This window comes from Anopheles moucheti, chromosome 3 (genome assembly GCF_943734755.1).
Source record: "Anopheles moucheti chromosome 3, idAnoMoucSN_F20_07, whole genome shotgun sequence".
Lineage (NCBI taxonomy): Eukaryota > Metazoa > Arthropoda > Insecta > Diptera > Culicidae > Anopheles > Anopheles moucheti.
The window spans coordinates 42,595,876-42,610,786 of record NC_069141.1 but is presented as its reverse complement, the minus strand read 5'-3'; the positions used below and the strand labels follow the sequence as shown (position 1 = coordinate 42,610,786).

Below are 14,911 nucleotides of genomic sequence, written 5' to 3'. Positions count from 1 at the left end.
CTCGCGACTTAGACTTTTAGATAGATTCAAATGTTTTCAACTTTGTACTTAACTACTGTTCTTCGTTTTAACTCCAACATATTTGAACAATATTTAAATACAGGCAGTCCCCGGCATACGCAGTTCCTCTTATACGCGGAAATTTGACAGATGAGCTAGTTTATAGCACAATATCTGAGCAAAAAGGTTAAAATTTGGTTGAAATAACCTTTTTTTGTCTTATAAAACATTTCTTTCTAACTTATTTAAATGTAATCTTTCTAAAAATCGCCTGATTCGGTGAATAAATTAAGTGCAGAGAAGGAAGTCGACTCTGTGACTCTGAAGTATAAACGAAATTGCACCCGAATTCGACTTACGCGAAAAATTCGAGATACGCGGATTTTTCTCGGTTTAACATCGTATATAACGCTATAACATCGTATCTCGGGGGCTGCCTGTAATTTTCTGTTTTCATTTGTCCGTGGGCAACATATTTGTCTGCTTTAGCATAAACTACATTTATACATGATTTGTTTACACGGGAATTGTTTATGACCAGAGTTCAACAAAGGGTCAAATAGCACTTTCATTACTAATACGCACTTGATCTAAAGTGCACTCTGACTTGATGCATTTTGAATGCGTACATTAACATAGGCAAGACTCGCACCCCCAAAAAGAAGCTAGGATAAAAAGGATTTTGGTTTGTCATCGAAACCAGCGATAATCTCAATGTAATTAAATTGTTTCCTATCAAACATTCATACAACATGTTCCGCTATAACATCGTATCTCGGGGGCTGCCTGTAATTTTCTGTTTTCATTTGTCCGTGGGCAACATATTTGTCTGCTTTAGCATAAACTACATTTATACATGATTTGTTTACACGGGAATTGTTTATGACCAGAGTTCAACAAAGGGTCAAATAGCACTTTCATTACTAATACGCACTTGATCTAAAGTGCACTCTGACTTGATGCATTTTGAATGCGTACATTAACATAGGCAAGACTCGCACCCCCAAAAAGAAGCTAGGATAAAAAGGATTTTGGTTTGTCATCGAAACCAGCGATAATCTCAATGTAATTAAATTGTTTCCTATCAAACATTCATACAACATGTTTATGCATATGCAAATTACATCCAAATGTTTTCACTCTTCATTCACACCCAACATCCATTCGGAGACGAGCGCGCTGCTCGTGTCCGAGTATACCCTTCCCGCCGGTATACGCTAACATCGGCACACAATCGTACCACTAGCGCGTAGTACCGAGGGTGGCGCCACACTCAATGACACTAGGATGACACCCACAGCACTTACTCCATTTGTTGGTTGGCGTGTTTGCATTTGCGAGTTTTTCCATGCATTCCCCTCGACGGCCGGGGACACAATGAAATTGCAAAAGAACTTGTTTTTTAGCAACGTTTAACAACATTCTCTTACCATCTCTGTCGCTCTCTCATTGCTGCTATTTTCAGGCGTTCCCTCGCAACCAAGCAACTTTCGGGCTACCGATGTCGGCGAAACAGCTGTCACCCTGCAATGGTCTCGGCCGACTCACTCGGGCGAGAACATCGTACACTACGAGCTGTACTGGAATGACACTTATGCAAACGAGCAGCATCATCAGTATGTATATGTACCCGCAAACGCAAACGCCCATCCCCATGCCCCCATCAGAAAGCACTCCCTCCAACGCGTATGCGAAATCCTATCCCAGTGAATACTGTTTCGCGATTTACTGAACTGGGATGGCCATGGTTCGGCCGGCATGGGATGTCCTGCTTCCAGCGTAAACTCTATTTCCTTCATTATCTCGCCGCATCATGGAGTTCTGGTGGTTGCAGTCCATCCTCCGGCTCACTCTCTGGTCACAAATCGGAACGAATGGCATTCATAACAATAGCGCACTTGATAACTGTTTAGTGGAGGCACTTGTTTTGTTTGTTGTTATTGTTTGTGCCCGCCCGCGCCCCTGGGACCTACCCCGCTCCAGCGATTCAGTTGTGCTTTCATAAAGCTTTAGTTATCAAAAAATGCTAACAACAACAATGCACGGCTGTATGGACCCACATCATACACTACTGCCGGAATATTTCCTGCACCGAATATGGGCCTAGTGACGTTCCCATCGGTATCAAACTCACTGCGAGCGTGCAACGACTTGCATGTATCACGGCCAGGAAGAATAGTCCATCATCCGTCAGTTCTCTATGGGATGCCAAACTAATGTCAACACGACATGTCCTTTCCGTTTCGTGCCTCGCTCTCTCTCGTCTAACTCATATTTTCCCAAAGCAGGCAGCGCATACTTCAACCGCTGATCTCCTTTTTCCCAGGCTTTGAGACTAGCATTCTATACTCAGTCTACACGCGGTCAACGCTCATCACACCATCGTTGCCGGGGGGGACATTAGTCGTGGGGTAATTTGAAATTTAAATTATTGAATAATATTGACACCGCGTACTCGGCCGCGGGTACTTTGAAGCGGTAAAAATTAGTGAACCTTTTGGCTACTTTCATTTAACCCCCACCGGGCGTAGCGCAGCTTTTGCCTGCATGGTATTGATTTTTGTTTTTAAAGCTGCAATTGTTTTCATTTTTGCTGATGAAAGGAACATACAGCGCTTTTGCAATTGTTTTTTGACGATTTTGTGTGCTCTTGCAGTAGTTCATGTTTTGTTAAAGCATTTGTTTTTGTTTTTCTTGTAGTTCGTCAGCCCTTTCTGCTCATATCACTGGAATTGCAATGGGAGAAACAGTTTTGCCGCATTTGTTATTAAGCAGCTAACTTATTTGATGGTTTTACTTACCTTTTTTGCTGTATTTGTTTTCGTACGTGCATTTTGGTTCACATGTTTGTCGTTCTCATGTATGAACGATATTGTTTTCCTTGCTATGTTTTATTATAACAACAATAGTCGCATAAATTTAATGTGCGGCAGAATGTAAATTCTAACACAATTGTGTTCTACACATCTGAATAAACAAAACCTTTATCGATTCGTAATAGTTAACACAGTACAACATTGCGTACTACGCTCGAAGGGCGAACGAAATATTGTCACGCTTGCCAGGATATATTATTTATTAATTGTAATGAACACGTTCTGTTTCCGGCGCGCCGAAACAATTACCGAGTCCATCCATTATCGCCAAATTATGATGTTTATGATAATGTAACTAGCCATGTTGCTCGAGCGTTCCGCTAAAACCTGGCTGGAGCGAACTGTTTAGCGCAGAAAAAGTTTCTGTTGAAAATGTCATAACATACGAAATTTACTACCGTGTTCGTGGTTTTCATCAAAATTCCGGCGCGTCACCCACAAATTTAGCCTTTCCAAGTAGCAACATTGCGCGATTGGTGCGGCAGGGTCTGTAGGCATGTTGTGGCGAACACCACCACCAAATTGAAGAGTTCATAAAACCAATCGTGGCCGAAAAGTTTCTCGTTCTCAACCGTAAGCTGTTTCGTGCGAGCATACCTGGTTCGTGTAACCGGCAAAACCTTTGATAAATTCCCAACATCCAATCTTTCATGGTGTCCTACTTCATCCGTCCGCAACCCGTACCCAGCAAATACCTTCACATCATCGAGCTGGGATCGCAATCCAGCCCCCTTAAAAACATGAGCTGCATGATAGAGTTAGCATGGTCATTTTCCTTTAGTACATGCTGTTTTTTTTTTGTTTTATTTTATGGGTTCCGGTAACTGGACTGGGTGCGACATTCTCGAGTGCGTAAAGTCCCGTTCCACCGGGGAACACAGCACCAGGTCGCAGAAAAGGGCTGTGTTTTATGAAAATGATTTTCATCCCACTCACGACTCGCCATCCATTTTCCATCAGCACCAGACCTCGCGGGGTACTTGGGGCGTCCTGGGTCCTCGATTTTTATACCATCCCTTTGTCCGCGTTTTACCCGAGCGCGTTATCCGCCAAATAATTCCTCCGATACGCAAAAGCCGGCAGGTGAAACAAAATTTATTAATATTAATCACAAATTAAAATTCTTCCCCTTGCGTTCATCCGCCGCTACACCGCAACTGTACTGCCTGGCGTTGGGTACAGACGAATTCCAAACACGGAGACCTACACGCTGAGCAGCTTGTACCCGGACACACTCTACTACTTCTGGTTGTCGGCACGATCCCAACGTGGTGAAGGTGCCACCACGCCTCCGATTCCAGTACGAACTAAACAGTACGGTAAGTAAAACCCCTTTTTTCTTACCTTACCTCCTGTATCTTGCTCTATCAAAACCCGGGATCGATGTTCCCTCTCGATCGAAAATCCTGTACATCTAACGGCGACCGAGCTGAGATCTAATTTGATCTCAGCGCCTAATTGGGGTTTCAAATGGAAGTCTACTTTACTGCGTTTAAGAAGGAGCATTCTTCGCTATGCACCCCTTCCCCCTATTTGATCCAATCCGTCCCGGTATTCCGATCAAAAAGTTTTTTATGTGTATTTTTATGTGCTGTAGACTAAACGACAGTCCTGGATCGGCGTGGAAAGTGCGTGTGCAAGATTAAAGTGAAAGAAAGCTGGAAGTGCTCCACTATGGGGTAGAAGGAAGGTGGTTAGCGTGCTGGAATCAGCTTTCTTGATCTACTGTTTAATGTGCCCGGCAATAGAACATGCGAGAATCAATATACTTATAGCCAGGGGTGGTAGATTTTCAGGTTTCGCCCATACCGATTGTACGGATTACCGAGAAGGGTTCCATTTCAATCCATTGGGAAGTGAGGCGGGATGAGGAAGAGAGCGTTGAAAGGTTACCGAAAGATACATGAACAATGTTTCTGACAAAGGAAGAACCGCTGCCCTTCCGGGTGCTATCCTGTATCTCTCGCCAGTAAGGGATACTATGTACTCCGAGAAGCAAAAAAAACCTTCCTTGATTCCTCGCAATGGTCCAGCAGGCCCATTTTGCTTTGCCCTGATGCCTGTTGATGCAAGCTTTTCTTTCGGATGCTTGATTTTATTTTATTTTAATTTTCTGCCCTAACGATGCAGAAATCTCTCTTTGTGGACTCATCTCAGGGACTTTGCGTGTCTGTGCGTGTTAGACTGTACTTCGATTCTCGTGATGTTGTTTTTTTCTTCTTTTTTTATTTGTGCGGCACAAATATCTTGGGCAAATAATTCGTACTGAGCTTTCCATGTTCTTGATTTTTGGGGTTCAGTACACGATGCCCCTGGTTTGCTTAGAAGCTTTGTATTGATTTCATTTGTTTTTTTGTTGTTTTTAATGTGCTTCTTTGAAACAAAGAATAGATGGCATAGCCTTATCCCTTGCGCTTCTTTTTTGCCGTCTTTATTTACGCAATTCGACGCTCTACGTGTACTAGCGTACTTTTGGAAATTTAATTAAAAAAGGGAAAGATATTTTCATAAACTACCACCGAACCCTTTTTGCGTACCCGGTTTTACCGGCCCGGTGAAGTAAAGAACGATCGCTGTACGGAGAAGCGAACGAAGCGTGGCGTGAAGTTCGACATAAATATGCTTTCGATTCAGTGCCAGGTTATGTCCACCTATTTTGCATTACCACGATCGTAATCATGCTATGAATGGAATAGTCCTTTTCCTCCTTAGCTGATCATTTTGTTGGAAGAAAATTCCCATGGTTTTTTTTTAATCCACTTTGAATAATATTTTGCGAACTGAAAAATTCCACCACTGGAGAATAATAATAATACAGCCAAACACCCACACGCATCCGCTAGGTCCGTAACACAATGTCGAAAGAAATCAAGTACATCCAGCAGCAGTGAAACCGACCCGCGCCCCGACCAGCAAAGACCATATTCAGGTAAGGATCGCCCGACAGGTGCGTCCTTGCGAAACGGAAACGGCCGGAAGTAAAATTGAATCCCGCGATAGCCGACGGAACGACAGTTTGGCGAAGGCCAGTCGTTAGTTATGTGTTGGCATTAAGCGAAAACGGTCGACCGGAAGCAAAAAGGGTCGAAAGGCAATCGTTAATTAACCGCCGTGCAACAAAAAAAGGATTAACAGTTTTCTCATTCCATGGAAAATGTTTGCTCTGTTTAACTTTCTTGCTCAGTTGCGTCCGTTGCTTGCGGTCGCGTCCCCTTGCTCGTATTTCTCATGCATTTATTTTTTGTCTAAACCGTTTGTTTTTTTTTTTTGTTTCATCCTACTTCTTTCGACCATCTTTTATTTTCCACTTCATTCATTTCGTCTTCTTGAATTCTGGATTTTATTATCACATATTTACCACCCACACAATAACTCTTCGTTGAGCGCTCTGCCTTACTGCACATCGATAGTGTTCGTGTTTTTAATACGTACATATAAATATATATATATATATACACATACACATATACCTTGACAGTAGCACCATTCAGTTCCATTTTTCTCCCGTTTTGCATAACTCTTTGCCTCAAGCCACGAGTAGTAAGGTTCGTTGGTTTTTTTTTGTTTGGATTCTCTGCCATTCTTTATGCACTCTTTTGCGTACTTCGCTTGGCCTTTGTAAAGAACGAGTTAAAATATCCGTATTCGTTGCTCCCTTCGTGTTCAGCACAGTTTTTGTCTTAATTTGATTCAGCATCCCATCCCTCCGGCGATGGATTTAATTAAATACAGGCAATCAAATTTTATGAATCATTTGACCATTTTTTATCAGCTGCGTTTGTTATTTTTTATTGAAATTGATTCATGTTTTATTTAAAATGAGGTTTTTCCTTACTGTTGGTTCTGCTTTTTACGTATCTTTGATATTTATTTATTTTTGTTTGTAATGTCTTAAAGTGCAGGTGTTTAAGCTACTGCAAAATTTCTCTGTTATTAATCATAACGCGTGAAACGCAATTTTCTTATGAGATCTCTTTCGCTATTTAGTTATCTTGCTTTACAATAGCTCATGAAAATCATACTATTGGTTGATGTTGTCGGTATATGTTTTTTACTGTATAAAGTAGATCATTTAAATTTTGCTTCTTATTTATCTCTCAAGTTTATGATAATTTATTTAAAGAGTATGTTAAATTGCCGCGAATAGGTTTGGTTTATTCATCGCCCAGCTTATTTTACTTTTGGTTTAGCCAGTCATTTTACTTTTAAGCATATATCGCACATCAAAGTCCACGCATGAGTGGGCTTTAAAAGAATGAATCGAAAACATGGCCGTTTGGCGCTCATTACGCCGGGAGCGTCACAATGTTAAACATATGCAAGCAATTCAATGCGCTTTTTTGCTAAAATCACACATTCGTTAGAGTATTTCCCTTTTTTTTTTGTTCTTATGGACAACAAATGGCATTGAAAAAAGCGACATTTCATGTACCACCGCATGGAATACTTCGATGTGGATACGCTTGGCATAAAATTTATCTTTTCGTTGTAGTTTGGTTTGCGCATTTGCTGAGGACACATTTGCCTTATGATGGGTGTTGTTTATTGCCTTTTGCTTTTTTTTTGTTTTCAAGTGATATTGTTTTTAATGTTGATATATTTTTCCTTTGCTTTTTCCTGTTTTTTTTTTAAATTCTCTTCGCATTCCACATCCATTTCGAACCCTTTCTCAGCGTATGGTTTTGTCTTTCCACTTTTACATATAGCATTGATGCGATTAATATTTCATCGTTCAGTGAATGGTTATAATTAGTTTCTGTTTGTTTATTGTTTGCTCTTTCTGTTTCAATTTCGTTGCCTTACAATTCATTCTATTATTCATTTTTCCATCATTCATAAAAATTGCATTTATAGTCTGATCCTCTCTGTTACGGTCCATGGGAAACGTGGTGGTTTGGTTTTTTTTATCTCATTTGCACCATCCATTTACATATTAAATGTTGGGCATTACACAAAGTGTAAGGTTCATCTTTAGAGATAACTATTTAGTTTTCTTGCAAGTATTATTATGATGTTTTATTTGATTCCGTTTATGCACGTAGAAAGCATACTGTAGAAGTTCCAATGTTTATAAAGTAGTACGCATATAGTAAATACACACACAGTTAGTGTCCCGTATTTAAACCGCTTACCGTATTACATCAGTTTTCATACGCTTGCTTTGCACCACGAAGAAACAGTACATTCGACACTAAAACATTTTGTATGAGTTTTCACAGAATGTTTCATCTCGATTAGTTTCGTTCTGCATAATTGTTTTGTTTGAGTCTTCCTTGTCGTTTTTATTCTATATAATTGTTCTGCACCAAATGAGCACTTTGTTTCGAATTCTTTTATGTTTCAAGAGCACCATTTAAATGTGTATGATACAAAATTTCCTCTTTACTTTTAACTGCACATTTTCTACCACTTACTGTCCGAATATGACACGCATACCCAATCAAACTAGTGCACTAGCGGCTTTAAGCACTCTGTACTGCTCAGCAAAAGGGACAACCATATATGATTGATACGAAAAGATAATCCACCAAATCGATGCACCCTTCGTAATGACTATGTTTGTTTTACAACTTTTTGTTTTAAATTGTTTTGATCGACTTGTTGATTATTTGTGTAAAGTACTGTTTGTTTTGTAAGTTGTTATGTGTTGTATAATTTTGTTGTATTATTTAAATTGTTTTATTTTCTACCATGGAAGAATTCATGAAATGTTCATAAAAGTAATGAAAACAGAATCCATAAAGTTCACAAAATTGTTAAATATCGGTTGATGAACATCCATGTGTCTTCCTGGACAATAATTAGTATCATTATGTTAAGTAAAGTATAATTGTTCATAAGTTGATTCATGTTTTTTTTCTATTCTGTTTCTTTTGTATTATGTTATCGGTTCCCCAATTATCGCTATGATTTGCGTTATACTGCACCACCAATAATGCCTGACCATTGACCAACTCGTAGTACCCGGTGCACCGCCCCGTAATGTAACTGTCGAAGCGACAAGTCCAACCACTATCAACGTGTCCTGGCTGCCACCACCGGTCGAACGATCGAATGGGGCCATAGTTTATTATAAGGTGTTCTTCGTCGAAACGGGACGATCGGATAGCGAGGCCACGGTAACCACCCTCAACTCGACTAGCATCGTCCTGGACGAGCTAAAGCGTTGGACAGAGTACAAGATTTGGGTCCTCGCCGGTACCTCCGTTGGTGACGGGCCCCGATCGTACCCGTACACAGTACGCACTCATGAAGACGGTATGTATTGCACCATATGCTAGATTCTTTTGTTCATCTCAGACACCTGATTTAAGTTAAAACATCCAACCACGGTTCAAAAATTATGATATACACAGCTCATAACACAACATCGCAAATTTACATTTTTATTAAACTAACAAACAGAGAGACACATAACAATATTTAAACAAACATAAAAACACAAAAAAAACATCAAATTAACAACAGTTAACTTTTTCTTTTAGTTCAATACAAACTCATTTTTGTATTTTGAAGGTAAAATATTAACTCTTTTTGATAACATTTGTTTGACACATAACGCATAATGTTTTTTATAAACGCAGCGAGGATTTTTACTAAATTTTTGCATTTTGTAAAATTAAATGAACTTTTTGTAAGCTGCCATGTCAGGACTAAATTCTCAATGATTATTTAACGGTGTTATTATACACGATTTAATATAGTATAAAAAACATGTTTTTACAGCAGCTCGGACTTTGACACAGTATTCTGTGGTGCAATGATAAGCGAACAATTGATTTTTTTTTTAATTAAGGCATGTCGATTTTGGATGGAAGCAAAAATATGATGCGTGCTTGTATGTAATACAACGTTTTATAAATGCAATCGTGTAGAATATAACGAATATTGTTTAAAGCTATCATTAAGCTGGCTCATGTGATTATGTAATCATGTTTTTGCTTCCACAGTTTTAACCGAATGTACAGAGAATTAAAAATGTGTTGGCTCTATTTTTCGAAGAAATATTTTAATTTTAATTCTCTGTAAATTTGCAAAACATAGTTTTTGAATACAAAACGCGCTGAAATAAGTATATTCATACAGGTACGAAGACACATTATTGCAAATTGCAAGCAAACACATTTTCATACTAGCGTACTACGGACTGAGACAAGAACTCCCCATAAGTCCGAAGATTCAAACATAGAAAGTGGGGTAGTTGGTAGGTAGATGAAAATTATGATTCCTGTAACGAAAACCCCACGGCAAGGTTTGATGCGGGGTTGAATGCAGCAGAAATCCCTTTTAATCGGTCAGAAAAGGTTTACCGGTCGCTTTTTTGGGGCAACCACCACAAATCTCGCTAAAGAACTCTGTCCCTCTCGCACATTTGGGTGCCTTCCCTGTCCTAGTAATGTCCTAGCACAGTAGGTTAATTTAAGAAACCTAATTTTCGTATGGCTTAACTTTTCAATTTCCCTCCCGTTTGCTGCTACCACTCATCTCATCCGCTGGACGATGGTAATGTTGGTTGGCCGCTGTCGGAGATCTGATGCCTCCAAGCGGACTGGTCGGTCTGACTGGTGGATGCTGAATTAACAGACGAGTTTCTGTTTCAAAATTTGTTTTAAAGTTTAATGACTCCTGTGGGAGCCGTTAAAAATGCTGGAGTAATTCCATGACACTCTTACCTGCACGCTTCGTTTGACGAGAACCGACTTTTTGATTCACTGCCCAGGTTGAAGTGAAATATTTGTCGTGCTTTTTTTTTCATTCCGCGTCCTTCAAAAACTTGTTCATGACACCTGGTCGCGCGCGGTATCCAGATGCCTAATTTTGGTCGTTTGAAAAAGTTGCAAAACTCGGCTGTAAACATACGGCCTACGAAAGAGAGAAGAAATAATCATGTGCAAATAAACGCGCCCCAACGACAAAGTCAATCTCTGTCTGTATTTTTCTCCTTTTTTTCGTGTCCTTTTCCTCGCATCGACGTTTCCGTGCGGAAGAGAACGTTATAACGCGCGAAACCGTCAAACCCACTGTTTGCGCCTCCGCCTGTGCACACCGGTATATGCGTGGACAATTCTTTGCCTGAACAATCTTTCCCCAAAAACCTGCTGATGCCTGTTGAACGCCGTTTTGACTTCAAATAGGTCCCTGGCGAGAAAATTAATTTGTTTCTGTAACCGTTTCAATGAATACATTAAAAACCCGTCTCCGTTCAACCGTTTCATTTTCGGTGCGCGCCCGTTTTCGCACCGGTGACGTTGGGTTTCGCGTTACCGAGAGTGGGATCCTTTTGCATACGGCGCCGGTTCGCCGGTGGTGCCGTTAGGGTTTTTCCCAAAATGGATGGTTAAAGCAGAAAATATCATCCGAAAATAAAAGGCAGAACCGCTGCACCAGCTCGCCGAAAGTTCAAACAGTGAAATTAATAAAAATTAATCACATTAATAAACATTTACCTTTCGCATACCAAATGTAAACGGTAAATTCATTCCTTTTTTTTCTTGCGGGGGCTAAAGTGCCTCCTAAACCTGTCATAAACTTCATTCCCAGGCGTATGGTTCGGTTAAATGATCGGCCTTAAAGGTTTTTTTTTTCGCTTCACTATTTATGATACATTTGCTGTCAATCGATCATCATGTCTCTCTTTTACCTTTAGTACAAATGCTAGCTGAAAATAATATTGATAAGAAAAGGATGAGTTTTAAGAAAGATAAAGTTTCAGAAAGATTAAACGCCATATTTGTCTTATATTTGCATTTTATCGTTCAAGTTAAACCTTAAAATAAGATTAAAAATAATTCATTCTAAAGCTTTATTGTAACTAAATTTCAATTAGTTGTGTTAGCAAAAGCAGATCTGTTACAGGTTTAATATTGCTAAGCGTTTTTATTATTGTCAATTTCTTTATAATTAATTCCGTTTGGCTATAGCTGGATTATGTTTTAGTTTTTTTGGAGTTTACAATACAGTTAGATCTAAACTGAAATGGTCAATCCCGCATCAACCAATGTGATTAAATCGAATCGTACCATTCAACATTGCTGATCCAATAGTTAAATTAATTAAATTTCACCACGACTGTACGTATGAGTATGCTTACAGCTGCACAAATTGTTACATGTATTCAAAAACTATTTGCATTTTTATCTTAGTATTAAGCACAAAACAAACCACAAAACCAACCCGCGGAAGAGGAATATGGCGTCCCAGTATTGAATACGTCGTTTGATATGGTTGTCGTGCAAACAAAACATCGTTGCCATTTTACATTTATCTATGCTGCCAAATTCAACTATTATTACAGTAAGCGAACAAGAACCCAAACCATAACACTAATTGACAACATTATCTATTTTTTACCCGATAACCTTTGTATTGAATGCGAATGTTGCGCTCATGTCATACGCCGAACTTTTTGCTTTACACAAACATCAAAGAAACGGTAATTTTTCTCCTTCCTTCATCACGGCTACTGGTTCGTTTGCATAAAGGCTATGTGCAGAAGTAAAATTTATAATCGTTATTTGCAAAAACAAAACAAAAACCTGCACCTACTTGCTGTATGTGTGTGTGCGTTTGTGTACATATGTGTTATTTTTACTGTTTGTGTTTTTCTTTTTCAAATATCTCGGCTCTTTCGGTAATTGTGCACACATTTTATTCTGCACCAACCAATTTCATGTTTCATTCTATAACAAAGCACTCTTGTTCGCACCGTATTTTAGATTTACTTGCTCATTCTAACGTTTAACATCTGCAAGCCACCTAACTAACAAATTGTATGCTCTTTATGCGTTAGATAAATGTCCGTAAAACGCACCATAATTTTCTTCAGCGCACTCGTTCTGTTTCATTTACGTTTTTTCCGATACCATGTCAATCACGATCAATAGTGTCGGAGTAAATGTTGTGTATTGTTGCGTATATTCTTCGTTATCTGCGTATTCACCGCGTGTCCACCGCCGATTAGATGCCGCCCGGCCGCCTAAAAGCCAACCGCCAGCAACAAAACTCGAATCTCGATGTATTCTAAGCAGCACACCGCAACAATAATTTAACCAAACTACAATCACGTTTTATTCCTCCCACCCAACAACTGCATGCCAAGTTTTTGACGGATAGTTTTGGGTTGCGTTTTGCACTGGAATTTTTACCGCACCAAGTTTTTGTGTTACACTTTTTAATTGATTGATTTTTCCATGCAGTGTAAAGCGGAGTGTGGTTGTTTTTTTAGTTCTGTATTAGTTTTAAGCTATGTTTTTCTGCTCTTTTTGCTACGAAATGTTTTACCTGAAGCAACTTGTATTTGTTAGTGAATTTTGATTTTTGTTCTTCTATTAAGCGATAACTAAACCAACAAAAAAGAAAAAAATAAAACGTTTGTTGCCACCTATATTAAGATCACTAATTGCACTGAACTGCACTCAAAATATCTGGTATTCACTATGCACACGTGAAAGCGCACCAATTTTTGTATGACCGCACTTTTCACTCAATTTTTGTCGTTGTATTTTCTGCACCATTCTACTTTTTTTTGTCACGAAAATAGCAATAAACACACTGGCACATTCACGCTCACCATTCACTCACCCATACAAGCACACTGTATTTTATTAAAAAATTGTACAACACTGTTTTTTAAGTTAAATTGCATATATATACCGCCACCACTCTTTCAACCCTTTTGCGTTTTATAATTATTATGTATGATATAATTCCTGAAAGTAACACTGTAAAAGTTGTGTAATTATTGTTGAAAACAATAATCTTTTCGCAAAAACAAGAGCATAACCAATTGGCGAGTTGGCTCTTTCTCTGATGGAATGTTCGAAAAAAAATGGGGAAATTGTCTGAAACAAAAATGCGTAATGAGGATAGTTAGATTCAGTTAAGCATTTTTATTTTACAAACCCGTATAGTCCTTTACCTACCAACGCTACTTCATTTTAGTTGATTATCATATGTCTACAGTCGATAATTTTGGATTGCCGAAAAAATTCGAACACAACACTCATAATGGTTGTCTGGTTTGGAAAAAAAATAACATTTTCTTCCCATTTCATGTGCCATGCATTTTCTAGTTTTCGGATGATAGACTTATCACCATAATGTGCTGTCTACATGAATGTACACCTCTTAGAGATTTATCTGTTCTAGTTTTGTATTCGTAATATTCATTTATAGCTGTTTGAATTTTGCAGTGCAATTGTATTTTTCATGCACAAGGTTTTTTCGTTTTATAGTAATGTTCATCATATTTTTTTACTTCATGAGCAGCAGTTTTGTTAACAGTTTTGTTTATTTGCAATCCTTTATGCCGTTTCTCAGCACATCTTTGCTTTACCCATGACGCATTTTTTCGAGTGTTTGTCCATTATTGTTTTTCGATGTTTTTCGTTAACAAAGTCACAGGTAAAACACAACCATCCAGAAAATAATTTTAGCTGATTGATTTTTTTTCCAACGCTCGCGCATTAAGGGATGCTAAAGTATTAATTTTATGTCCAGAAGTTTACTATTGGAAGTTGTATGAGAACTTACTTTTAATCATCATGTTTCAATTGAAATTGGCATGAAATTGCTATAACAACCATGCGAATGTGGGTTGCAAAAGTCTGTGCCAAAACCATTACTTTATTCTAGATTATTGTCAACGATTTATTAACGATTTATTGAGCTCTTGGGACGGTTCGATTTAATTCATGTGATAAAAGTGTCTCTTCTACGGATCAAGATATCTGTCAGTGTCCATTACAAGGCGTTCCGGGTATGTTATGAAGACGGTGCTGCAACCTTAGCGACGCAAGAAGCTCATTCAGCTTGAAAGTGTCCACAACAAAACCGACGCCCTGGAAACTATCGCCTCGTACACATCTACCGGCCGGAGACACAAAAACACGAAACCCGAAAGCCATAAAATGTAATTAATCAAAAGTGATTAATACACACTCAACGCACTCACGTCGTTCATTTTGCCGCCAATCCGATGTAGCTCTTCGGTGAAAGATATTATCTCGACGAGCACACATCGGTCAGGAAACCGA

General features: G+C 38.9%; 1 protein-coding gene across 1 annotated transcript in view; it reads left to right on the top strand.

Annotated features, from left to right (window-relative positions):
• LOC128305486 (tyrosine-protein phosphatase Lar) overlaps positions 1–14,911 on the top strand; it is a 201,212-nt gene that overhangs the window by 163,895 nt on the left and 22,406 nt on the right. Inside the window, exons 15-17 of the mRNA XM_053042957.1 lie at positions 1,466–1,616; positions 4,059–4,195; positions 8,838–9,134. Of these exons, the coding sequence (XP_052898917.1) occupies positions 1,466–1,616; positions 4,059–4,195; positions 8,838–9,134 (585 nt within the window). The remainder of the gene's footprint in view (positions 1–1,465; positions 1,617–4,058; positions 4,196–8,837; positions 9,135–14,911) is intronic.